The 27922-nt window shown below is 46.5% G+C and overlaps 1 protein-coding gene across 1 annotated transcript; it reads right to left on the bottom strand.

Moving 5' to 3' along the window:
- Positions 1 to 2601: 2601 nt before the first annotated feature.
- Positions 2602 to 27599, bottom strand: MKNK1 (MAPK interacting serine/threonine kinase 1). The gene is made up of 12 exons (XM_068239601.1): positions 27473 to 27599; positions 18760 to 18861; positions 16793 to 16890; positions 13080 to 13159; positions 12818 to 12891; positions 11751 to 11855; positions 10485 to 10540; positions 10273 to 10368; positions 6639 to 6833; positions 5781 to 5945; positions 3589 to 3632; positions 2602 to 3492 (listed from the first exon to the last, which is right to left on the bottom strand). The coding sequence occupies exons 1-12, from the start codon at positions 27480 to 27482 to the stop codon at positions 3264 to 3266; spliced, it is 1254 nt and encodes a 417-aa protein (XP_068095702.1). The 5' UTR covers positions 27483 to 27599; the 3' UTR covers positions 2602 to 3263.
- Positions 27600 to 27922: the final 323 nt, after the last annotated feature.

The following is a 27922-nucleotide window of genomic DNA, read 5'->3' on the forward strand; positions in this document are numbered from 1 at the left end:
ACTCCAGGCTACACCCATCCCTGGCTCCCTATGCTGCAGCCACCTACTCCTGGCTACACCCATCCCTGGCTCCCTATGCTGCTGCCACCTACTACAGGCTACACCCATCCCTGGCTCCCTATGGTGCAGCCACCTACTCCTGGCTACACCCATCCCTGGCTCCCTATGCTGCGGCCACCTACTACAGGCTACACCCATCCCTGGCTCCCTATGCTGCAGCCACCTACTCCTGGCTACACCCATCCCTGGCTCCCTATGCTGCAGCCACCTACTCCTGGCTACACCCATCCCTGGCTCCCTATGCTGCAGCCACCTACTCCTGGCTACACCCATCCCTGGCTCCCTATGCTGCGGCCACCTACTCCTGGCTACACCCATCCCTGGCTCCCTATGCTGCAGCCACCTACTCCTGGCTACACCCATCCCTGGCTCCCTATGCTGCAGCCACCTACTCCTGGCTACACCCATCCCTGGCTCCCTATGCTGCGGCCACCTACTCCTGGCTACACCCATCCCTGGCTCCCTATGCTGCAGCCACCTACTCCTGGCTACACCCATCCCTGGCTCCCTATGCTGCTGCCACCTACTCCTGGCTACACCCATCCCTGGCTCCCTATGCTGCAGCCACCTACTCTTGGCTACACCCATCCCTGGCTCCCTATGCTGCAGCCACCTACTCCTGGCTACACCCATCCCTGGCTCCCTATGCTGCAGCCACCTACTCCTGGCTACACCACATCCCTGGCTCCCTATGCTGCGGTCACCTACTACAGGCTACACCACATCCCTGGCTCCCTATGCTGCAGCCACCTACTACAGGCTACACCACATCCCTGGCTCCCTATGCTGCAACCACCTACTCCTGGCTACACCCATCCCTGGCTCCCTATGCTGCAGCCACCTACTCCTGGCTACACCCATCCCTGGCTCCCTATGCTGCGGCCACCTACTACAGGCTACACCCATCCCTGGCTCCCTATGCTGCAGCCACCTACTCCTGGCTACACCCATCCCTGGCTCCCTATGCTGCGGCCACCTACTATAGGCTACACCCATCCCTGGCTCCCTATGCTGCAGCCACCTACTCCTGGCTACACCCATCCCTGGCTCCCTATGCTGCGGCCACCTACTATAGGCTACACCCATCCCTGGCTCCCTATGCTGCGGCCACCTACTACAGGCTACACCCATCCCTGGCTCCCTATGCTGCAGCCACCTACTCCTGGCTACACCCATCCCCTGGCTCCCTATGCTGCGGCCACCTACTATAGGCTACACCCATCCCTGGCTCCCTATGCTGCGGCCACCTACTACAGGCTACACCCATCCCTGGCTCCCTATGCTGCAGCCACCTACTCCTGGCTACACCCATCCCCTGGCTCCCTATGCTGCGGCCACCTACTATAGGCTACACCCATCCCTGGCTCCCTATGCTGCGAGCACCTACTACTGGCTACACCCATCCCTGGCTCCCTATGCTGCGAGCACCTACTACTGGCTACACCCATCCCTGGCTCCCTATGCTGCAGCCACCTACTCCTGGCTACACCTACCCCTGGCTCCCTATGCTGCAGCCACCTACTCCTGGCTACACCCATCCCTGGCTCCCTATGGTGCAGCCACCTACTCCTGGCTACACCCATCCCTGGCTCCCTATGCTGCGAGCACCTACTACTGGCTTCACCTAATGCCGGGCATACACGGCACGTTTTATGCGCCGGATCGAGCCAGCGGCACGATACCGCCGCGTGCGGATCGATTGCAGCTCGTCCCCGCCGGCGCTTCCTTATCACCCCTCGATTCCCTGCCATTGTCCGCGGGCGAGCGCGGGTCAAGCGGCATGATCGGGCCAGCTGAATATTATCAGCTGACCGGATCAGCTGGTTGATACACGGAACAGAAACACACCGTGTATCCCCAGCATTTCCCTGGCTACCTTCGCTGCGGCCACCTACTACTGGCTACATCTATGTCTAACGCCACCAGGACTTATGCAGGAACAGGGTGAGCCATTTTAGTTTTACCCGGCCCCCAAATCTCCCGGCGGCTTAATATAATGTATGCCGAGGGAGTGGGGCACATTTAAATGTAAGTAGGCCCCAAGTCCAAATAATTGTACAATACCTTTTTTTTAACGTTCTACCGTAAAATTTCATACCGTTGAAACCCTAGTCTGAATAACACTCGAAACAAGCATGCAGCTAATCTTGTCAGATCTGACAATGTCAGAAACTGGTATTGTTTAAAGGAAATAAATATGGCAGACTCCTTATACCTCTCACTTAATTTGTCCTTTAAAACCAAAGTATAGGATTAGTATACCTCTAAATGGCAGCTCCAGAATCTAAGAGCAGGGGCAAAAAGCCTTTTCAGCCCATTTAATTCTGTTTCTTATGGAATTATAAAAGTATTTCCCCCTTTTTAGCTTTAGGACCACCTCCAGTGACCACTCAGCCAATATGGTTTTCTTTACTAGCTCACTCAAATGTTCTTTACCTACAGAAATATGTCTGCCCCAGGAGAACAATGCAAAACTGTGCTGATTTCTAAGTATTTACCAAATCTTCTGTTTGGGACATCATAGCTCCAAATACACATAGATAAAAAGATAAAAATCTGGAAATTTATTTCTTTGAATATGTATTAAATAACATTGACAAACAAAACTCTCCCAGGTCTTCACATTTTAGATATTTTGCTCTGTTTCTACATGGCCCATGTATAAACAATTCTGTACAACTCATCCCCCCGTATAAAAATATGTACGAAAGTGCTGAAAAATAAGGTCTCTGTACACATTGAATGGACAAAACTCGTCCGCTGCGGCTCATCAAGAAAGTAAGAAAAACAAAACGAACAATGAAAAGTAAAAACAATATAAAACATGGACAATAAAAACAAACATGAGGCAGTTGTGTTGAAGAACTGGTGGTACCATCAATAATGCGGAGGGGATGATTTCCATTTCTCTCCCAATATTCATGTCCCTTTTTCTGAGGCGTCACATGATCTGCCGCCTTCCACTAGCACCTGAGACGTATATACACTTAATAAAAGAGGGACACAGAGTTAAGTGTCAGTTATTTAAATACTTTGTTTTCAATTAAAAAAAAGGAAGCTCCAATGCTGACGACAAGTTTGTAAAAAGGTTTAAAAACCAAAAATTGCACATAAAAGTTATTTTGCAAAGCTGCTGGGCTTGTTGAGTGTGCAGCCCAGACAGGATTCATGCTAAAGCGAGGTAAGGGTGGAGCTCCTGGTGGTCACAGGGCTGCTGGGGTGGAGCTTACAGCACTGTTGCCTTTCCTGGCAAGGGCTTGAGCTCTGCGCTTTGCCAGCCGGGATTTAGATGGTGGAGAGAGTTTCATTGAGCAGATTTTCTGGATGAAGCTCTCATTCTCGTCGCTCAAGTCTTTGTCATGTTGGGAAATCTGTCGATTAACAGCCATAGCTTCAGCTGCAAAGAGGGTGAGGTCCTTGGCACTGCTGTTCCTGTGGGCAGAATGCTCCATTATAGGACAGGTGTAAAATGTAAAAAAAAAAATTTAAAAAAAACACAGAAGACCAATGCATTTGAATGAGGCTTACCTCTGAAGAACCAGTGGGGTGGGCAGACCTCTCTGTGGGGCATCCTAAAAGTCAGGAAACAAAAGAACAGTTACTAAAAGTAACACCGCACAGCAGGAAACAGCAGCACAGACAAAGAAAAGAAAAAAAAAGGCAAAGTATGAAGAAGGTCAGAAGAAAGAGCCAAGGCATGGCAGGGACATTGTTGATGGATGGGGAAGGTACAAAAGACCAGGAACAGAAGCAAAAGGGGCCTTCAGGAGGCAATACACAGGCACACACTAGGATACAAAGCTAGGACAGAATTAGACTGAAATATAAAAAGGGATGTGTGGCTGAACATGAAATGGTTGACAGACGACAAAAAAAAAAAAAAAAAAAAAAAAAAAAAAAACCACACTTCACAAAAATGGGCATGCCATAAGAGTCTACGAAAATACTGACTACAGATGGCATTTTGGGCGTTATGAGGAGGCGCAAAAAATAGGGGCAGCAGAGTTTCAACACAGTGGCTTCAATTCACTAAGACACGATCTGTAAAAATTCCCCTTTGGTGATTTACATCATACTGTATTTTAGACAAGTTCAATAAAATGTTTACACATGCAGAAATAGCTTAGTAATGTCCCCTAAAACTGCATGACAATTCACTAAGATTTTTACCTCATCCCACATTAGATTCTGTGTTTGAGGGCCCGTTTCTACTGTCGCAGAAACGGCCGCGAATCCGCAGTTTCCCCGCAGGCAAATCGCGCGGGGAAACTCTACCATAGGTGATAACGGCGCCGCCGGCCGAATCGCTTGCAGTAGTGATTCGGCCGGAACCCCCTACAGAATTCGCGGCGGAGAATGCGATTCCCATAGCCGTGCATGGCAGAGCTCATGGGATTCGCCTGCGATCCCACCCACCCGCTCAGTGCCGGCGTGCGTCTATGAGACGCACGCTGCACTAGTGGAAACGAGCTCTTAAGGAATCCTGCAGTATTTCATTGGGTATTTGATGGATTATTGCCGTGAAGGGAAAATTGATGTAAGATGTCATACAGATAGCTTTTAATTATACCAAGTAGAAAACACGTTACATAAAATTAACATAAAATCTCTATCAACTCAAAACCATTAGTATCTTATTAACCATTTTTAATTACTATACTACATAAATTGTGAAATTAGCGAAATAGGTTTTCATTAACTTTATTTTCCTGAATAGTATATCTTTTTCACCTTTTCTCAGCTCATTTTCCTACCATCTATAACCTAACAGGATAGCTGTTTGTCAGTCACTGACAGCTCCAGGCTGGAGACTAATACCGAAGCACTCACTTTTTTGGAATTGACATTTCGCAAAAAGGTATGATAAAAATCAGCAGCTTTCCCAAAGGCGGTAAAGCTTTGTAAATTGAGCGCAGTGCAGCAGAAGAAACAAAGTGGTGTCAGAGTTCTGATACAGTGTAGCAAAACTCTGCAGGAAATGCGGCAGGCATGCTGGTAACCGTAGTTCAGAGTTCTGCTACACTGTAGTGATGAATGCTGGGTGGTTAGCATTAAGGGCTGGATCAGACGGACGCTTGCGGAGTGTTTACCGCCAGCGTTCGGGGCTTGGCGTTAAACACTCCCATTCAAGTGAATGGGAGCGTTTGTACCAAGCTTTTACGCGCGTTTGCACGAATGTGGCGTTTGGGTCCCGATTTTCCCTGGCGTTCAAGGAGCCCCTGGAAGCTACATGTAGCTTCCAGGGGCAGTTAACCACGACGGGTAATGTCCCCCTAGGGGAAGAAAAAACGAGACAGCATCAGAACGCAACGCGAACGCTGCTGAAAGCCCAAATGCATTGCCACCATGACGCCAACGAACGCGACGCCTCCAAACGTCCGTCTGAACCAGCCCTAAGAGTAAGTGGGGGGTGGTTAGTGTTAGACATAGATAAGAGAGGGTCTGTGTAAGAGTAGGGGGTACATAAGGGAATAGTAGACATCAGTAAAAGCAGTGGTATAGTAAGTCAAAATGCACAGTAGCAGACAACAGCCAACGAGAAACGGTAAGGGCAAGCAAGTAACAAAGGCCAGTGATAGATTCCAGGTCAGGGGACAAGTATCAGCAAATGAATGTCTGAGGTTAAAACAGAAGCAGTTATCTAAGAAAAAAAGTAAAAAAAGAGAAAAAAGTGGAACACTTAAGTTACTCAGCTCACAAATCTATCAAAGCTGACTTACTCCTTGCAACCATGGGTGCTGCAGGACCAGACCGGCGCTGAGACGATCTTTGGCATCCCGAACCAGTAGCTTAGAGATTAAATCTTTTGCATGGCTGGAGATGTGGTCCCAGTCTTTCTCTGGAAACTCATATTTGCCTTCTTGAATACTCTCAAACAGCTTGTTCTAATGGCAGGGACACAAGAACAAGGTCATTAAGAAAAAAAGATGGAGTTCATTCACTTACAAATCATGAACAAGGGGGAAACAAACAAAAACAAAAAAAACAACAACAACAAACAAACAAAACCAAACCAACCACATTGTTAATTTAACCTCATCCCCCGGTATAATTTTAACTTATCCCATGGCTGTAACAGCTTCAGCTAGCACTAGGCTAGCTAGTAGTGGTGACATCACCAGATTACTGATGATCCCCCCCCCGATCGGCCGCTAAAAAACAATTCCCCCCCCCTGGATCCAGCGATCACGCAGCCTCCCTGCACATCTCTGGTCCTCTCTATGGGGAGGATCGGGTCATGTGCAAACCTCACCATGGAGAAGAGCGGAGCTGTCTGGGGAGGCTGCGCCGATCGCTGGATCATGTACTTAGCGGGTGATCCGGTGGGCGTAATGCTCATGAGGTTAAACAAGGTTTCTACTGAAATATCAAACATCTACAGGTGCAGGGTGACAGACCAGGTAAGAAAAAAAAAAAAATTGATTGTTTACCTAATATCTCACCAATTATACAGGGAGCTATACTTCAGGTTTATAAAATTAACAGGGTTTTCTCCTAGCAAACTCATATGGCATATTATCAATAGGGACATATCGCAGATTACATTAGTAACACTACAAGTGCTCTGTGTACATTACCTGGCAGACTCTGCAGACCTCTCCTCTATCCCAGCCACAGTTTGTTCCGCAGTTCCCCACAAAGGGTGGATAGCCACTCAGCATTATGTACAGAATAACCCCCAGGCTCCACAGGTCACAGCGTTTATCATAGAAGGTGGCTTCTTCTGTGAAGACTTCCACCACTTCTGGTGCCATATACTCTGCCGAGCCACACTGCAGAGCACAAGAACAAGATAGTGTCAAGAGTTATTGAGCAGTCACCAGCTATATGCACTGAAATATACAGGTCACCAGCAATATACACTGTTCCCCACTCAGGAATGCAAAAGGATCGCAAATTTGCATTGTGGTATTCTGTAGTTTTGTTTTGCGATTCTCATTTCAGTGAATCATGAAAAAGCAGAACGTTTTGCAGAACACCAGCTAAATGCTGAGCAAAAAGCTCCCGAGTGAGAACAAGGCCTCCAGAGGCTTCCTGTGTCATCCTCCGGACCACCACTACTGCCCAGGAAGTTCACGGCAGTGCTGCACCCACACAATTATGGCCATGTCTGCACGGCAGCAGAGAGTTGTGCAGGCATGGCAGTACTACTTGCACATGGCCTTGTACACCACCCAGAGAACAGACGAGATATGTTGGGGGGAGGCACCACGCTTGGCAATGCTGGGGAGTGATGAGGACACTGGAAGCCTCCCGAGGATCCAGAGACTGCCCTCTGTGCAGGCAAGTATCTGTTTATGTTACAATTTGTCTAGGGTACACTTTAATGGTGTTCCCCAGCTCACAGCACAAGTATGCAAGAGTAACTAAAACACTCCACATTTATAGTTCTCTTATTGTATTTCCTGGCATCTCCATGGCATACAGCTGGGCAGTTCACCTCACAACTGCCAGATAGGATGAAATTAGAATAAAAAGAGCTCCAACCAATACGCCTTCCTTTTTTCGCCCTCATCGCCAGATAGTTCTCATTTACCAGAATTTTCCCTTACCTCCATACATTTTTTTGCGGGTCCAGTCAGGTTCTATCCATGCCTCTGACTGAAGTCCTAGCCCTCAAGTATCTAAATTGATCCAAAGAGGGTATGAGCCTGTAGCAGGTGCGCAGGCATTTATAACTAAAGGATAGATGAATCTGCAGGGACCCAAGTTCTACTATGAATAATGGTACAGTAAAGGTTGAGCTTGGACTTCTGTTCCCCACGAAAAGTAAACCTCTGACTTTCTCAAATATCCTGCAGCAAAACAGACAGTCGGTAGAGGTCTGCCATTGCAGTGGACGCCAGAGAGCCTTCTGCATCTTAACATTAGGTCACACTAGCCTGGTTAGCAGGAGGCTTTACAACGGGCAGGAAGAGTAGCGGCGGCCACCTTGGAGGCGTGATCTGACTTTCCATTGGAAGGTGGTGAACAGCTCAGCTTACATTACATCAGAACGGGACGCACCACTGAGCCAACATGACAACGTGAATGGGTCCATTGCAAGCGTGTAGCTGCTTGGTTATAATGCTTTCCAGGTATCAGTACAGCATAATATTTGGCATAGTGTGCCTTCAACTAAACAGATGTGCTGCACATATATAAATGAGCCCCACAGTAAAAAGTTGAGACCCAGGGACTGCCCAAGCCACTGTTTATTCACATAACCATACTAATATACATGCAGCAGCAAGTGGCAGGAACCAACCCATTCACAATACAAATTACCTGGCTGTCCTGCTGATCCTCTGCCTTTAGCACTTTCAGCCATAGACCCTGAACAAGCATATGCAGATCATGTGTTTCTGATTGAAGTCAGAAATGATGGATTAACCATACGCTTGTTTTACATGTGTGATTCAGACACTACTACAGCCAAAGCAACTGGCAGGATTCACGGCAACAGGTATTTTAAACATGGCAGCCTCCATATCCCTCAGTTCAAGGGTCCTTTAACCTTCTGGGGACCGCCTAACGCCGATGGGCATGGCAACGTCGGCAGCCCCAGGACCACCTAACGCCGATTGGCATCAAGTCCTGGGGCTGCAGTTTCCCAGGGACCGGCTGCGCGCATGCGAGATCGTTCCCTGCCTCCGTTATTAGCCTGCCGACCGCGGCTAGCATGCTGTTTGTAAACGACAGGGGAAAGAAATCCCCTTTGTTTACATGCGTACATCGCTGCGGTCCCCGGCAGCGCTGTACGAGATCGTCAATCCCCGGCCTCTGATTGGCCAGGGAGTGCCGTCCTCTCATAGGCTGATGCCTATGAGAAGTGGAACAGGACGGATCGCCGTCCTGTTCTAAATCAGATGACGGAGGGGAGGGAGGAAGGAGAGGGAGGGGGACGGGGAGAGAGCCTCGCTGAGGCTTCAGCAAAAAATAAAACAAAACGAAGGCCTTTTTGCACACTGCAAGTGATTCAGATTCCTCTTTTTAATCAGTTTTTACATCCGATTCAGATTCTGATTTACAGTTTGCTCCCTGCACACTGCAAATCGGAATCTGAATCGGATGTAAAAACTGATTAAAAATCGGAATCTGAATCACTTGCAGTGTGCAAGAGGCCGAAGTGCTGCAAGCAAAAAAATTAACGAAGTGCTGCAGCGATCGGACCCCTCCAGCGGAATGTCCCCTTAGAGACAGAAAGGAGGTCACAGCTCAGGCCCCGCAGGGCTGATTTGAATAATTTTTTTTAAAAAACACGCAGCAAGCACTTTGCTTGCTGCGTGTTGTGTCCGATCGCCGCTACCCGCCGCAAAGCAGGGCCGCCCCCCCCCCCCCGGCGAGACCCAGTGCGCTGCCTGGCCAATCAGTGTCAGGCAGCGCTGAGGGGTGGATCGGGTCTCCCTGTGGAGTCACGACGTGCGTCATGGCGACGGGGGAAGCCCTCCTGGAAATCCCGTTCAGAACAGGATTTCCGGACGGGTGATTGCGCCGGCGGGGATCGTAGGGATGCCGTAGGGATGCCGCAGGGGGGGGGGGGGGGGGGAATCATGTAGCTAGCGCTAGGCTAGCTACATGATAAATTGCAAATTTTTTTTTGCAAAAACGTTCCCACGGCCGCAGGCCCACAGGAATCAGAACGTCGGGCAGGTTAACTAGAGAAGGTAGGCATGCAGACTCTGTACCAGTTGTTGGAGATCCCATTTACATTGTACTTTGCTACCCCGAAGGATACAGGACCTATCAATAAACAGTTTATTAACTTGAGCAGACTCACTTTCTTTGGCAAGGCATCAGATGAACTGTGTTTTTTTGGCTACCAGTAATAACATAAGACTATGCGATTAGATAACGGCAGTAAAGTGCATGACCTGTACACAAGTCAGCGTAATTGACATAGTAACAGTGCCAACTTCACATAAATTCTAATAAACCTTACAGAGACCGTAACCATGAGAGGCAGCGGGCATGAGGCTTGATCTGGGGAGATGCGAGTCAGACATGTGGAATTCACATTGCAGTATAATGCTGGGAATACACTATTCGTTTTTCCGCTTCATTCTCTTATCTTTTATCAATTTCCATTCATTTATGAGAAATTGAGCGGTAAAAACGATCAAAAGTAAGATCATACATGTTTAAATTATCGAACCATCTATCTGCCGAAAAACACATGGTGTATTCCCAGCATAAAATAACAGCAGATAAATGAGTCACCTGGCTACTTACTGGAGTGGTGAGTTCCGGGGTGGTAATTGGGGTACAAGCACTGCTCATCTTCACTCCACTTCCGAGATCAAAATCACAAATCTTAACTGGTGTCACCTGAAAAAACACACGGGAATGATAGTTCACGTGAATCACATCACAGTTCTATGTTGAGCCGCGGACAATTCCCAGCTCTGCCATCCGACAACAGATAATGATCAGTCAATGCATACCTTGTCCTCACATTCACACAGGATATTTTCTGGCTTTAAATCCCGATGTGCAATTCCTGAGAGATACAAGGAAGATTTACCAGGGATGCTTTGGTCTACCATATACACACACAGTATATAGCATGCATACTTAGTGATTTGTGTACACTGACTGCACATCCTCTGCACCTGAATATAAGTGGGAATTGTGGGTTTGGGCCAGGATTTGTACTTTATGATCCAAATATAAATAAAGTGTTGCCACTCGTGTAGGGTTTTTTCTCCTGTTGGACTCAAAGCACTTGTGAGGGATGTTCAACAAGGATGTACACAGTAAACCACCTGGATAGTGTACTGGTTAAAGGCTCTGCTTCTGACACAGGAGCCCCGAGTTCGAATCTCGGGTCTTCCCGTCATTTGTCTTGCCAAGGACTCCTTATTAAAGAATCCAACCCTTGGTTGTCTATTTTAAAGGTGATGTCTGACTAGTATGCCATCTACTTACAGCAGGGGTGTAACTACAGGGGAGCAACCCCTACAACTGTAGGGAGGCCCCAAACTAAGTCGCCCCCCCCCCCCCCCATCACTCCAATAAAGAGTTAATTCCTTCAGATCAGGCTGTTTTGAGCCTTTGTTACCCCTGTAAGATGGGAGAGAGAGGGAGGAGAAAGGAGGAGAAAGAAAGAGAGAGAGAGAGGCCATGATTTGTAGTTTAGTCACTGACTTACAGACATTAACATGGATTTCCACCTTCTGCAGAAAATGGTTTTTCAGACAGTATATAGTTCAATTACATTAGCAGCTACACTGGCCCTTTCCCCTGCCTGGGAGTGAGTGATGAAGTACAGGTTTATGGTTACACGTCATTGCTGAGGTGATAAGAGTTCGGGGATTTCAGCCAACTCTTATCAGTTGTTTTGCTGAAAGTATTGCCGTAAGAGCTGTTATTTCCCGGTTAGAGTCAGGTGGGGATCCTGTGTATGGCCGAGAGTTCAGAGGAACAAGGTCGTCTGTAATGGCCTTCATGTAATAAGCTTGATTTTTGCTTGACTAAGAACAGTAAGTTCTGTGCAATTAATATAGTATTATTGTGTGCAGATGACAGAAGTCTCAGGATACATGCACAGAGCCAGCATGGATATGTACACAGAGCATACACAGAGTGCTGCATTACGTGCACTCGTTTATGCATGGTCACTGCAGTAAGGGGCAAACAAGGTACGCCCTAACAGTATTATAATACACACAATACATTGCAGGCTATATGAAGACGCACACCCCATTTACCTTTGGTATGAAGGAAGTCCAGTGCAGAGGCTATATCCTGGACCACTCTGCTGGCTTCTCTTTCATTAAAGTACTTCCTCCTCTGGATGTGGGACAAAATGGAGCCTGCAGAGAAGAGCAGAGAGCTGAATGCTGGAAACTAAGCGGCCAGTGAGATTACAGAGAGAACCGGTGAGTGGAAATCCTCACCTCCAACTCACTGTAGATCAGGGTAAATGACTAGTTAAAGCAAGCGGTCCCCTGCCTGTGAATAGAGCACATCCATGGGATGTCAGCAGCTTTCCAGTTAAAGTCTACAAGCGATTTCTGTATCCTGTGTAAAGGTGGCCATACACTTAGATTTTTGCCCAATGTGGCAAACAGATCAATTCCTCTCTGATCTAAATCTATTCAGAGGGATAACTTCCCCACCATGCATGGCACACAGCTTTTCAATAAATTTCACCATGAACTCTATCTCACTGCAGCGTGGTATTGTTCAATATACAATGCATTGCTATGAGCCGTCACTCTACCTCCTCTCCAGATCGACTGAAATTTACTGTCCAGTCTTAACTGACAATTGAAGTGAGAGGGATACAGAGGCTGCCATATTTCCTTTTAAGCAATACCAGGTTCCTGGCTATCCTGCTGATCCACAGCCTCTAATACTTTTAAGCCATAGACCCTGAACAAGCAGCAGATCAGGAGTTACACATTGTCAGATCTAAGCAGATTAGCTGCATGATTGTTTCTGGTGCGATTCAGACACCACTGCAGCCAAACAGATCAGCAGGGCTGCCAGGCAACTTGTATGGTTTAAAAGGAAAATAAATATGGCAGCCTTCATATACTTTTCACTTCAGCTGTCCTTTAATTTTGTGCGATTTTTGGAGGAAAAAATATATATCAAAACTACAATTGTGTCGCAGACAACCAGCAAACTATCACGGACGGTGATCAAATGGGACGATAAAACAATGCATGTATGGCCTGCTTTAATTATATTAGATAATCCTAGAAGCCTCTTATTTTCACCCTAGTTGCATCATTCCCCTGGAAGTGCACCACAATGACATTCCACATACCTCCCCGAAGCTTTTCAAAGACCAGATAGAAGCAAGTGTCATCTTCACAGAACTCTATCAGCTCCAGGATATTCCTGTGGAGAAAATTACAGCATGAATATCCAACACTGGAAACCAGTTCTTGTACAGAATAACTAGTTTCACACAACAGATTGCATAGTGTAGTACTGTACAGATTTAGCAAAGATGATATAACAGATGCTTTGATAAGTTAAATGTAATAATCAGAGACAAAACATGGAAACTTTCTATTGGTCATTACTTGTTGCCTTGACACTGATACAATGTCTCCACCTCCCGGAAGACTCGGCTGCGGCTGAGTCCTGCCTTCTTCTCCACAATCTGCAGGAAGAAAAAGAAAAGCCATTAATAAAAAAGGGACCATCATAGATCAACAGAATCCTCCAGCTTTAAACTGGTAAACTAAGGGACAATTAAAACACCAATATCCGGTGACATCACATAAATAGCAGGACAGGAAGAGGAAGTAGGTATTGTGCATCCCAAATATGCTGCTGAAAGCAAAGTTAGGCTTCCTTTCCCAGCCTACTTCACAAAAGGCAGAGGAAACTCCATAACTGCATACAGAAACTGAAATTGTATAGAGGAAATTGACACAAACAACAAGAGACTGAATTACAAGTGGTGAACATTAATTCCTTCATGGGGAGACCCATAAGTAAACTACAAGAAAACTTTGCACTTTCTATTACAGGAAAGCTGCCCGACAAATGTGCAGTTCAGCCTCCTGTGTAAAAGATAGCAGGATGCTCTTGGTCGTCTTTTTGAGTCTCCTTTGTGAGGACACAGAACTCCACTCACTCTTTCGAATGGACATGCATTGAACAAATAAGCACCCTACAGCAGAGATAATGCAATTATAGCACCATGTACAGTAACTTCTATATAACCATGGTGGCCAGCACTCTGGGACTGCAGCTAAAGAGTTCTGAGTTTGGACAAGAACATGTATGTGGAAAAAGTAGATTACTACTGAACTCAAACTTACTTCCACAAGCCAAACACTATGCTGCTAGGAGTGTTCCAGATTAGGTTTTGTTTATCTAGTACTGGAAGCTAAAGGTGGCCATACACTGGTCGATTTGCCATTAGATTCGACCAACAGATAGATCCCTCTCTGATTGAATCTTATCAGAGAGGGATCGTATGGCCACCTTACTGCAAACAGATTGTGAATCGATTCCAGCCTGAAACCGATCACAATCTGGAGCTGCCCCCCCCCCCTCCCTTACATACATTACCTGATCCGGCCGGCGCGAGTCCCCTGGTCCCAGCTGTCTTCTTCTTCGCTCCGGGCTCCAGACCGTTCCTGCAGCTACTGAACTTCCTGTCCAGGGGAAGTTTAAACAGTAGAGGGACAAGAAGTTGTGTAGCAGCAGCCGGCCCGGAACCCAGCACGGAAAGAAGACAGCAGTGACTCGCGCCGGCCGGAACAGGTAATGTATAACCGCTGTATTGCGTCGGTAATCGAGCCATCGAACGCCGCTATCGACGCACTCCCAACCCGCCGGCAATCAAGAGAAATCTTCGGCACGGATCGACGGTAATGATCGATTTTGGACGGAAAATTGATCGTTCTGTCAGCGGTGTGCGCGGCGATTTCACAGCCGATTCGATCACTGTGTATGGGCGGGAAAATCGTTAGGTGTATGGGCCTCTTAAGGATGCATTCCAAGCAGGTCTTTCCAACCACAGCAGTACTGCCACTTCAGCTCTGAACTAGAATATCTGTGAAAGTCAGCTGAAAATCTCACAAGACCACTCCTACCAGAAGTGACTGTTCTGTCTCTGCACTAAGGCAGAGACCACCACATCATGTGCCATGGAATTAGGTGCATGTTTAATGCCTGGCATAGACTGGTCGATCCGGCGGATCGACTCTAGCCGCGTCCCCGCGGATCAATTCCCGCCGGCGGTCCTAATCAGCCGCTCGATTCCCTGCCATTGTCCGCCGGCGGGAATCGAGTGGGCGCAGGTCGAGCGGCTTGATTGGGCCAGCTGAATATTATCAGCTGGCCGGATCAGCTGGTCGATACACTGTACAGAAACGTATGGTGTATCCCCAGCACAACAGGACTTCCATATCAGACTGTCCAGTTTATTGCAAGGGCATGCTGAGAGAAGGGCCTCATTTCCAAAACATTACAGTGCCATTAGGTCTCACAGAACTGCTACAGAATTGCTTGAGGCTGGGTTCACATATGACATAGGGCTTGATTCACTAAGACAAGTAGCATGCCTTATCAAAGTTAACACGCCTTAGAGTAGTATAGCGAACTTAAGTCTGCTAATTGGCAATCACGAGAGCGCCACTCGTCCTGCCCTGAGCCCCTGCGGGTTCGTAGCACTCGCTATGCTACTCTAATAAGGCGTGCTAACTTTGATAATGCATGCTATTTGTGATAGATACACACACACACACACACACACACACACACACACACACACACACACACACTTGACTTTCATTATGTGCGTTTTTGATGCGTCTATAAATATTATGCAACAAACCCAGCGTTTTTTCCTTGCGGCCCATAGACTTCCATTAGCGGCAAAAACAGAGTTTTACGCACCGCTAGAGTTTCTGCTATGTGTGAACCCAGCCTCAAACAGTTTTGTTGTGAGATAACAGTGTAGGGAAGGGAGGTCACTGGTTTCGAAGAAGAGAAAAAAAAAAAAAAAAAAAAAAAAAAAAAAAAAAACAGCAAAGTTCCTAATTTCTTCAGGTTTTTTCCTTAATAACTTACGCAGGGAATACACTTGACTGTTTTTGTACACATTTTCTGCACAGAAAAACTGAGAACTCATGTCAATCAATGGGCTAGTTCACACTTAGTTTTTTTTTTTCCATGCACGGAAAACACATCGACATTCTGCACATATTGTCAGTTTTCTGTATCAATTACATTAGCTGCTGTGAAAAACGCACAGGTTTTTCTGCATAGAAACACACTGTGCCGAAAACTTATGCAGAAAAACGCGCACAGAGAACTGAAAGACAAGTGTGTTCCCTGCCTAATTGTTATTGATCTCCAGACAGACTCAGCACTATACAGTTAAAAACAATGTATGAATGGCCATATCTCCCATGTGAGAATACAACTGCCTCCCCCCCCTAATTTTAATGACTGGTAATATTAGAACACACACACACACACACACACACACACACACACACACACACACACACACACACACACTTAAAGCAAAATTAAACCCTCATCTTAAGTCATTTAATTCTGACAGCAAGCATGTGCTTGCCTGCGGCTGTATTCCTATCCATACAGATTTAAGACTTCTCAAGAGATGGCTTCCGGTTTAGAAAGCAAAGTTTTCTAGTTCATGGAGTGTTATTTCAAGTCTACAGTAGGCTGTGCCAGAGTAGGATCTAATGCTAGATGCTGATCTCCTCTTGAATCTAGAGATGGTGGATAGGAAACTGTGAAGCTAATATCTGTGCCCCACTCTCATCACTGCCTTGTTTGTATGGTAATGCTGCGAAATGTCATCTTTTTTTTTTATTATTCCTGTTTAAGAATCACAGTCACTCATGATTGACTAGGCTGCAGCTCTCAAGCACTTTGTTAATGTTAAAATGTATACATAATACGAATAATAAATAAGCAGCCCGACATTACAATTATTTCTAAGGTACACTAGTGAATTTACAGTAGAAAATACACCTACACAACTTTAAATATATATTGTGTAAATGTAGATCACTGAATACTCTAGTGTCTAATATAATCTACCAAATTTGCTAGATGGCAAGCCTGATGGGGTACGGTCCTTACCCTTCTGTGACGCATCTAAGGTTATTTTGTCTTTTCACTTGTAACCTAAACACTACATGAACAATGCTGGTACTTCATAAATAGTGTATGATCACAGTCACCCAACTTAACAAAGGTTAATTTAGAACTGAGATAGGTAATGGAATTATTTTTACGTCACCTTCACAGCATAATCTTTTCCAGTCTGTAAGCTGACACATCCTTGCACCTTGGCATATGCACCCTCACCCAGTAGCTCATCAGACAGCCGGTACAAATCTGCCAAAAACAAAAATAAATCAGCATTGCAGAAGATCAGCCTCACCCTTCACAGTCATGGAGCAGAGCAACAAGCAAGGTATGCTTGGAACTGCACTGTAATCACGCAAAACAAAGCAGGAATAGGAAGATGCCCAACTACACTTCCCAGAATCCCTGTATTACACAGTATGAACCACATGTTAAGGTGGGACTTTGTAGTTCACATGGTGAGCAGTTTTAAGATACCACTTTGGCAGCAGGAGATAACCGGCTAAGGCCGTGTACCCACTACAGCAGAAAGCAGACATTTCTATTAGTTTTACAGCAGCGGTACCGGACACAGAATGGACCCCATTTTATAAATAGTATTTGTTCACACCTGTCAGCCTGCAACAGATCTGATGGGATAAGCAGACCCAGTCTGCGATTTGTCTCAGAGTGGATGGGTTTCCCATATAGCCTATGGTTGAAACCAGGGCTGTGGAGTCGGAGCAATTTTGGGTACCCGGAATCGGAAATTTCATAAGCGGAGGAGTCGGATGATTTTTGTACAAAATCCACAGCCCTGGTAAGTATTAGACTAAGGAGTCGAGGAGTTAGAGTCAGAGCCATTTTGGGTACCTGGAGTCGGTTTCATAAACTGAGGAGTCGGAGTAGGAAGATTTTTGTACCGACTCCACAGCCCTGATTGAAACCCATCTGTCCCAGGCACCAAAAACAGGACCACACCAGACTATCAGAGCGGATACTACACTTTCTGCCTCCACTGGCCATTTGAGGTCAGGTTCAAGTAGGAACCCAGTATAAAGCACTTAAAGCCAATGGGTACTAGTATAAAAATAAAAGAGTCGGATACTCCCCTAAGGAGAGGGAAGGCTCGGTCCTAATGAGCCTTCCCTCTCCCGGTGCTGCGCTGGCTCCTCCGTTCGCGTCCGCCTTCGGGAGCACTCGGGCTCCCGAAGACGGGCCGCTCCATACTACACACGCGTGAGTGCGTCATAGAGGGTGCTCGCGCATGCGTAGTAAGGAGCGGCCCGTCTTCGGGAGCCCAATTGATCCCGAAGGCTTCCGAAAGCTGCGGAAGTGGCAGTATTTGACCGAACTGGTCGAATACTGCCACGGGGGAACCTGCACGGGACCGGGCGAGGAGAGAGAAGGCTCATTAGGACCGAGCCTTCCCTCTCCTTAGGAGAGTATCCGACTTTTTTATTTTTGAATTGGTAAACACTCACTTTAAGCCTGTATGGAGAACTGCACAATAGGATGGTCAATGAGATACAATTTTGAGCTGATGCAGGATTGTGCAAATTTATGTAGCTTGAAAATGGACCAACCGAATTTTACCTCAGCAGGATTGTTTGGTGCATGTTCAAGCTGCATAAACTTGAAATGTTTTGCATCTTATTGACCATCCCTACTGCACAACTACAGAAGGGATTTTTATAATTGAAAACCTCAGTTCCAAATGTAATGCTCCTGATTTACAATAATCAACATGATTGTTTTCTGAATATACCAGTTAAGGTTTAGTGCTGTAGGGCAGGAGATGCTCATACATTGATGAATAAAGTTTACAAGCAATGTAGTAGAACTGGCTGGCCTGGTGGTCTGGATGATTAGTAGCCTTAACCATTGAGGCAATAATGCTATTTGAGAAACCGACACAAAGGGAACATTTATTTACGGGGATGTGAACTTCAAACATCCACTCAGACTGATAGGAATAAAACACAGCAAGTGCTCTCCACATGGCTGGATGGTTGGAAGTGTGAAGAGTGATGGCCCTTGATAAAATTCCGAGTTTTGAAAAAACCCCCATAAGAGGTTTACAGTGAAGACCAAACCGCATCAGGGCGAACAGCTGGTAGAACTCCCAATATTACTGACCTGCAAACTTCCCGTTAAAGCTGTCCGTAGCCCTATTTCGCCGTTTCTTCTTCTTCCGCTTCCCTATGTCGTCTATAGGGATGGGCTGACTGCTGACCATTTCTGTAACAATGGAACAAGTAAGAAGAGTCACCATAATGTCATTATTCAGAAGATACCATGATGAAGAAACTGTCCTACACCACTTACTGCCTGCATGACACACAAAACACTTTCCCTTCCCACACCTACACAAAGATCTGGTTGAACTCGATGGATATATATGTCTTTTGTCAACCCAAATAACTATGTAACAGATACCCAGCCCTTTGCCACCTATCTAGCTGCTTAATAGTTTAGTATTTAGTTTATCCCTTCTCTCCTTGCTAGCCTTGCACAAGTGAAAATAAGTTTTAGGTAAACAGAGCCGATTTTATTTAGATATGTACAGTATCACAAAAACAAAAGGATTTAAATTCACCTCAGTGCTGAACTTCACTCATCTAACAGATGTAAAGGTTGTGACAAAACTGCATAGTATTTTTTGGGGATTTCTATAGCACAATCTTCTGTGGTGCTGCAGAACTGAGTATACACTGCAGTGACATGGCAATGGTTTACAGATAGGAAGTATCCAGTGCTAGTACAGGTTAATGCTTTCTTCTATAATGCTCCATTCCCACATCACATACAGCCAGCAGGAGGGGACATCATCGGTCTCCACTCCTTACGAAGCAGAGCGTGGGAACAGAGCCTCATGCTCCAATTCTGGGGGGGGGGGGGGGGGGGGGGGGGGGGATCAACTGTGACTTCCCACCCTATCCCAGATGCTGTAATCCAGATTGCATATAATGACATCTTAAAACACACCTGGACTGAGAGGGATATGGAGGCTGATATTTCCTTTAAACAATGCACATTGCCTGGCTGTCCTGCCGATCCTCTGCCTCGAATGTTTTTAGCAATAGACCCTGAACAACCACGCAGATCAGAAGTTTCTGACTGGATTAGTTATAGGTTTCAGATGCTTGGGTATTCTGTAGTACAGGTTCAAGCCGTATCCCATAGTCATGTCCATACCTGCCATGCACTGATGAGGGCCAACAGTCCAAAACAGGCTGTCTACATATTGGATTGATGTGGCTCTAAAAATATATAAGCGATAGACTTGCCATCCACCAGAGGTTCTAGATGTAAGCCTGGCTTCAGGGGCATAGATAGATAATTTGCATATTCAGGAGATTATAGATAGAGAGGGATTATATATAATAATAATAATAATATTATAGAGAGATGTGTATATAGAAGCCATCCATATACTTCTTTCTTTAGGTTTCCTTTAAAGAAAACTTGCATCAGAAGCCTCAATAGGCTTCCCCCTCCTGAGATAAGTACTCCCCAGGGGCACTTTGTTGTTGCAAGTTTTATTTAAAGGAAACGTCCTCCGTCCCAAGGTGGTCTCGCTGTGCCCATCCAAAAAGTGAGCATGTGAATATTTACCTTTACGGCTCCAGCGCAGGTGCAGTAGTGGCTCAGGATCAGGCGGAAGTAGCATGCGCAGCAGAGCGTACCCCGATTGGGATCGGCTATTTCTCCCCTTATCCTGAGCCGAGAGCGGCTACGCTGGGGAAGGTAAATATTGCAGCGCTAGTGCGCCTGCACCACACCCTGCCAAATTGTTGGCTGTGGCTTTAGAGGGGCCCAGCAAGACCACCATGGGATGGAGGAGGACGAAGAAGCCTCGATGGGATCCAGAGGCTCCCCCCTCCCGAGGCAAGTACCCCCCAGGGGCACTTTTTTGTTACAGGTCTCTTTAAATGTGCATTTCCAACCCCTCATGCACTGGTCAGTGAGGTAGAGATGGTAAAAAAAAACAAAAAAAACAAAAAAAAAAAAACACCCATCTGACTCCAACACCTCAGTTTATGAAACCGACTCAGAGTACCCAAATTGCTCTGACTCTGTCAAATTTTTACCAGGGCAGTGGAGTTGGTACAAAAATCCTCCAGACGCAGGTTCACTGAAACACACGACTGACTCAATCAAGGTACCCAAAATTGCTCTGACTCCAAGACTTCGACTCCACACAGACCTGGCACTGGTAGTAGAGTAGGGTATAGGGAGCTTTAGGGATAGAGGAGACCCGAATGCCGAGGTGAGGATTTGACCAAAATAAAAGTACCACAGTATGTATGCACATTTGACTGTAAACATTGCATCCCACTTTCTATGTGCTAGAAAAACAGGAGGTATAAACCAAACATGCTGTATCTAATCTACAAGAATACATTCAGGAGGGACAGTAATGAGCTGTACACACCATAGCTTTACACAGTGCTGTATCTAAGGACCACGTATTCATATGCAAAGGCACATACAACATATTACAGACTTGCTGAGAGACGATATAAAGCTACATAAAACTACATATAGCCCTTAAAGCGGAACTGTAAATAGATGAAAAAAAAAAAGTTTCAATTACCAGGAGCTTCTGCAAGCCCGCAGCAGGCTTCCGGTCCCGTGCCAGTCCTCCACAATCCTCCGCTCTCCCGCCGCCAGCTACTTTCGGTTTCGCCGCTGGGCCACTGTGCGGCTCTGGCCACACGGATCCTTTCTTCGCGTTCCAGTCTGCAATAGCGCAACTGTAGACAGGAACATGTAGAAAGGATAGGCTTGGCAGGGCTGCGCTGGCCTCGACTTTCAGGAACGGAACGGAGGCGGGAGAACAGAGGCTTGTGGAGGACCGTGCAGGACAGGATGGCTGCTGGGGGCTTGAAAAAGGCTCGGGCAAGTGAAACAGTTTGTTTTTAATCTATTTACAGTTCCGCTTTAATGATAGTATTAAAAAGTAGAACCACAATCTGGCCCAACTACATAAAAAAAAGTCAAGTAAATCCGCACAACTAAGAAGAAAGGTGCACAGGAACGGCTAAAACCGACTCTCCGAGAATTCACATACATGTAAAAAATAAATAAACTTATTGACAATATAGTTAACATGTCAGCTTTTGACCCAAAAGAAATGTCACCTAAGTATAAATCTTCATTCCCATAAAAAAAAGGGATAAAAATGTTATACATGTTCAAATATATTTGGTATTCCTATGTACAAGAGCCAAGAATTGACAAATAATTCATAAGGTTATTATCAATAACGAACACCTATAACCTTTCCTCGAGACCTCCAGATAGCGAGCGGCTGGTACAAGAGTTGCCGTCCTAACTGCCTACATGTGAAACGAGACACCTATCCTATTCCCATTCTAAGTTTGTCACTGGTAAGGACGTCATGCACGGCACTGACATAAGGTTGTATAAATAACACCTTACATACAGATTGACACTTCCTCATGTGCACCTCTGCTATCAAGCCAGTGGCCTGCAAATTAGTCACAGGAAACAGACTCATCAAATAGGTATCTCCACCCACATCTGCATAGAGAAGCAACAGAAAATGACCCTGCCTGCATTCTACAATGACAAACTGGGTGCCTGAGCATCACACCATCCTTTATCAAAGAGCACTTCAAGTCTAATATTTTTTGTCATTTAACAAATAATCCTATACACTGAAAACACATGCTGACAACAGCCTTAAGCACCCCCCCCCCCCCCCCCCCCCAAAAAAAAACCTGCTGCCCATGAGTGGTCACATACCTAAGCACCTGTCTATTCCACCATAATGGGGGAAAGTATACTTTCACTGTGTGACTGAGATCATTCCTAAAAGGTAATCATTACTTTCAGTTGGGAGCAGTTTTCACCTTCTGCACTGTTCCCCTAACGCAGCCTTTCTCAACCCTTTTACCCTAGAAGGAAAAAAAAAACAAAAAAAAAAAACACACCTTTAAATAATTTGTGCATCTTTAGAAAACCCTGCATTAGAAGTTATGCCGGTATATTAGCAGTGGAAGGAATTATACAGGTAGCATGGTCTCCAAAAATTAGCTACGGCTAGCCTCCAATCCATTTCTCTCCTTCACAGTGCCTCCATTTCAACGTCCCCCATTATGGAGTTTGTCATAGCGCCTACAATTATAGTTTAGTGGTCCTCGTTAATATAAGCCTTAGGTTATAGGGTTCATCATTACAGTCTCCCCATTCTAGTAAATGTATTGTGATCCCCTATAGTACACTTCTCAGTGCTGCCTGTAATTATTATATAGTGCTGATAATATTAGTGCCCTTTATTATTTTGCAGGCGTATCCTTTTGTAGAGAGGAATGGGCACATATGTTATGGTTACCAGCTTGATTTCACTATTCCTAAATAAATATTAAATAAATAATAATTCCTCCATCCACTGTATATCAACCCAAACTTCTTCCTTCCCACGTGTTGGCCAAATCACCCGACACAGGCAGGCAATGAGTGAAGAGAACACAGAGGAGCAGAGTAGATATTTTTGAAACTCTTTCACGCTACCAACCAAGCCAACACTCAGCCTGAGACCTCCTCTGACCAGAGAGAGCCCAGAGGATTCACAAAACCCTGCTGTAGTGTGAGCAGATTCATCTTCAAGAGCTTTGAAGCCAAAAAAAACAAAAACACACTTTTAAGTCAGAAGATAAAAAAAAAAAAAAAAAAAAAAGTTAAGCTATGTGCACAAGAGCTCAATCCTTCGGGCGGCGACACTGAAAGGTACAGGCTGCAGACAGAGTGTGGAGAAAGGGGGGGGGGGGGGGGGGGTATTTGAGAACAACTGGCTCAGGCGTCACAACTGCTATCTTTATGTGACCTCAGGCGACATCTGTCCACATACTAGATTCTTGGCAGAGGCAGCCAGGATGGTCACACGTCATCTAGCATATGTATGAAATTAAGACGCAGGTAATGGCATTTTCAGGAAGAAAGATGCCAGCCATGACAAAGACAGTACATTCTGCAGCTCTGACTAGCAGGGTGAGGTGGCACTGCGTTCAGATTTGCTTTGAAAGATCACTACAGGATGTTCCTGTACCTATAGTGAATTAAATAGCAGCTGTATAATTATGCATTTATACATCGTCCACAGCACTCTACCAAGTACATAAATCAATAACTGTCCTTTTGAGGACTTCACACGCTAAGCTCTAAGGACAGGTTGCAACAGGGGTGCCAAGTTTGAAACAGACGCATCATCCAGGCTGATGTAAATGTGTCCAAATCGCTATAGCTGTGCCATGCATGGCTATGAGGCTTGGGATGCAGTCTATGGAAATCTGCAGCGTGCATCATTTTTTTTTCCACCCACACGCAATTCAGATGCAGCCCGATTTCAATAGGTTGAATTTCTGCATTCAAAATTGTGCGGAGAACTGACACAATTCAATTTAATGTCAAAACCAAACATATTTGAGATGGAAAGGGCAAGCCAATTACCTTATTGGTATGTTCTTGGGCTGTGGGAGAAAATCAGAGTACACAGAGGAAACCCACATAAACAAGACAGACATATATACCATGCAAATTTGAACCTGGGACTTGACTCAAGTTACTGAAAGGGAGTGCTATCCACTACACCACTGTGCTGCCCAGAAAGGCCACTTTTTTAAACCTCAGACCTAGTTTCCAGTATACAAAGCAGATTGACATGGGCCTTTATATAAACCTGCGTTGTAGTGCTGATCCCATTTACTGACTGAATGGGACTGCACTGAGAATAAAAAAGTGCATGCAGCAATGTGTTATATCAGACAATGCACGTCTAAGTACCGCATACTAGAAACATTGCTGAAATGCACACAGCAACGCATACGTGGAAACAAGCCCTCAGCATTGCTGCTAAAAGGGACAGAGATTGTCGATGTATTACTTCTGCAGTAAAGGTGGCCATACATCTATCCAGGGCTGTGGAGTCGGTACAAAAATCTTCAGACTCATCAGTTTATGAAACCACTGACTCCGGGTACCCAAAAGTGCTCAGACTCCAACTCCATCTCCACAGCCCTGCATCTATCGACATGGCAGCCAATCAACCATCCGATTCGATAATTACTAAATGAAAATTGGTGCTGCCCCAAGCAGGGACAATAGGTGATAGAACTAACTTTGGGCCGAAATTGGTCGAATGTATCAATCGGACATTCTGGGAAACCTCTGGCCAACGTGGTCAATCAGGTGTGCGGTGGTAACGGCGTGCGTTAATCCTAGATGAACACGATGGAACGCCCAGGTGTTACCCGCCATATGTTTTATCCCTATGCATTTATTTATACTTTACCTGTCAAGCCGCCTCCCCAACTGAGTGTCCGCACTGAATTCGGGTCCCATGTGACTTAGCATATAGCACGTGTGAAGTCACCCACATGCTATAATGCTGGCAGCCACGTGGCGCGCCAATGCAGAAACAGCGCAGAGATTCGGGGATGGTGTGACAGGTGAGATATAAATGCATGAGCACATAAAACATTTGGGCAGGGCTGTGGCTTCAGAGTAGCAGCATTTTGGGTACCTGGAGTCGGAGGCTTCATGAACTGCGGAGTGTGATGATTTTTGTACCAAATCCACAGCCCTGGTAAGTATTAGACTAAGGAGTCGGAGTCATTTTGGGTACCTGGTAGACTGAGGAGTCAGAGTTGGATGATTTTTGTACTGACTCCACAGCCCTGCATTTGAAAGGGGGGGGGGGGGCGATGGGGGCAGTGACACAAGGCCATTTAAGATTTCACACCAAAATAGTTTGGGAACAGGCCTGTGGTGTACGGGCAGCCAAGAGATCTCTTTCAGATCACAAGCCGGATCTACACGAGGCGATTCGGTGGCTCGATTAGCCGCCGGATCGCCTCTTCCGCATCCCCGCGCGTACCCGCCGTGTCGGATTCGATCTGCCCTCGTCCCCGCGCATCTTCCGCTCGATTCCCTGCCATTGTTCCCTCGTGGGGAACAAGCAGGGAATAGACGGCGGCAAAATCGGACCTGACGGATCTTATCAACAAGGAACATCGCTCCGTGTAGACGGAGCTAAAGAGAGACATGTCTCTTGGTCAACTCTGCCCATCATTAGATGTATGGGCACCTTAACTCACAATTCAGCTGATGTGTTCAGAGATGTAATGGCAATTACAACTCTTGTGGTTAATAAGAAGATATCTTTACATAACCATCTAGTTCACTGCACTGAAAAACACACCCCCTATCCTGACCCATTACACTGTAAAAATCCACACACACTACCCTCACAGCTACACACACAAACATTACCCATACAGCTACACACACACACACTACCTCGACAGCTTCCCTCCCCCCCCAAACCTTACCCTGACAGCTCCCCCCCCCCCACACACACACACACCTTACCCCAACAGATCCATACACACACACCTTACCCCGATAGCTACACACACACTACCATGACCACTACACCAACAGCTACACACACACACACACACACACACACACACACACACTATCCTGACCACTATACACACACACACACACACCTTACCCTGACCACTACACCGACAGCTACACACACGCCTTACCCTGACCACTACACCGACAGCTACACACACGCCTTACCCTGACCACTACACCGACAGCTACACACACACCTTACCCTGACCACTACACCGACAGCTACACACACCTTACCCTGACCACTACACCGACAGCTACACACACACACACACACCTTACCCTGACCGCTACACACACACACACACACACACACACCTTACCCTGACCACTACACCGACAGCTACACACACACAGACACCTTACCCTGACCACTACACACACACACACACACACACACACACACACACACACACCTTTCCCTGACCACTACACCGACAGCTACACACACACACACACACACACCTTACCCTGACCGCTACACACACACACACCTTACCCTGACCACTACACCGACAGCTACACACACACACACACACACACACACCTTTCCCTGACCACTACACCGACAGCTACACACACACACACACACACACACACACACCTTTCCCTGACCACTACACCGACAGCTACACACACACACCCCCCTTACCCTGACCACTACAACGACAGCTACACACACACCCCCCTTACCCTGACCACTACATTGACAGCTACACACACACACACACACACACACACACACACACACACACACCTTTCCCTGACCACTACACCGACAGCTACACACACACACACACACACACACACACACACACACACACACACCTTTCCCTGACCACTACACCGACAGCTACACACACACACCCCCCCCCCCCCTTACCCTGACCACTACAACGACAGCTACACACACCTTACCCTGACCACTACAACGACAGCTACACACACACACACACACACACACACACACACACACCTTACCCTGACCACTACAACGACAGCTACACACACACACACACACACACACACACACACACACCTTACCCTGACCACTACAACGACAGCTACACACACACACACACACACTCCAAATGAGCTTTATTGGCAAGACTAAATACAGTCAGCATTTACAAAGCAAAACATTAGCAATAGAGAGAAGGGTGGTTGTGGGATTATAGGATATAGATGGTTTTGGCACTGACAGCCCCTCCACACACCCTACCCGACTATCCAACTTCCGCTTCCCTAAATTAGGCGCCTGACATCCCCCGCCACAGCCCCCATCCAGAAACACTGTGTAATAGTCCTACAGCCCACAGCTGATCTCCCCACTGACTCACCCGACCATACAACCCACAGCAACGTGCTACCCGTGCTGTCCCCACACCACACTCACCTGCAGGCATCAGGGGGGCTCCCGGCTGACAGCCAGCTGCTGAAACCTGTCTGCTCTCACCACGGCCGATACCACCGCCAGCAGCAGCTCGCCTACCCAGCCAATTGGCCGCCTACAACCGCCACCATCCCTCCCACTTATTCTATTGGTGTGTTCGACTTATTACGACAGCCGCCCCCACAGCCCATTGGCACCTCCTCACCAGCGCTCTCTCAGGCTCTCTCCTAATTGGCCTGACTCTGCAGCGAGAAGGAGGCGTGAAACGCAAACCGGAAGACTCTCCGCTGATGTAACCTGTAGAAATCTCTCAGCCAGTCAGGGAAATGGCGGGAGGGGCACAAAATGGTGGAGAAGGGCGGGGTTGTGTGCTTGGGGAATTTCCCTGGGGGAATGAAAGCTTTTCCTGTAAATTTCCCGTTGCCACTTGCCTCGCGAATTGAGCTGTGATGT

This window comes from Hyperolius riggenbachi, chromosome 6 (genome assembly GCF_040937935.1).
Source record: "Hyperolius riggenbachi isolate aHypRig1 chromosome 6, aHypRig1.pri, whole genome shotgun sequence".
Lineage (NCBI taxonomy): Eukaryota > Metazoa > Chordata > Amphibia > Anura > Hyperoliidae > Hyperolius > Hyperolius riggenbachi.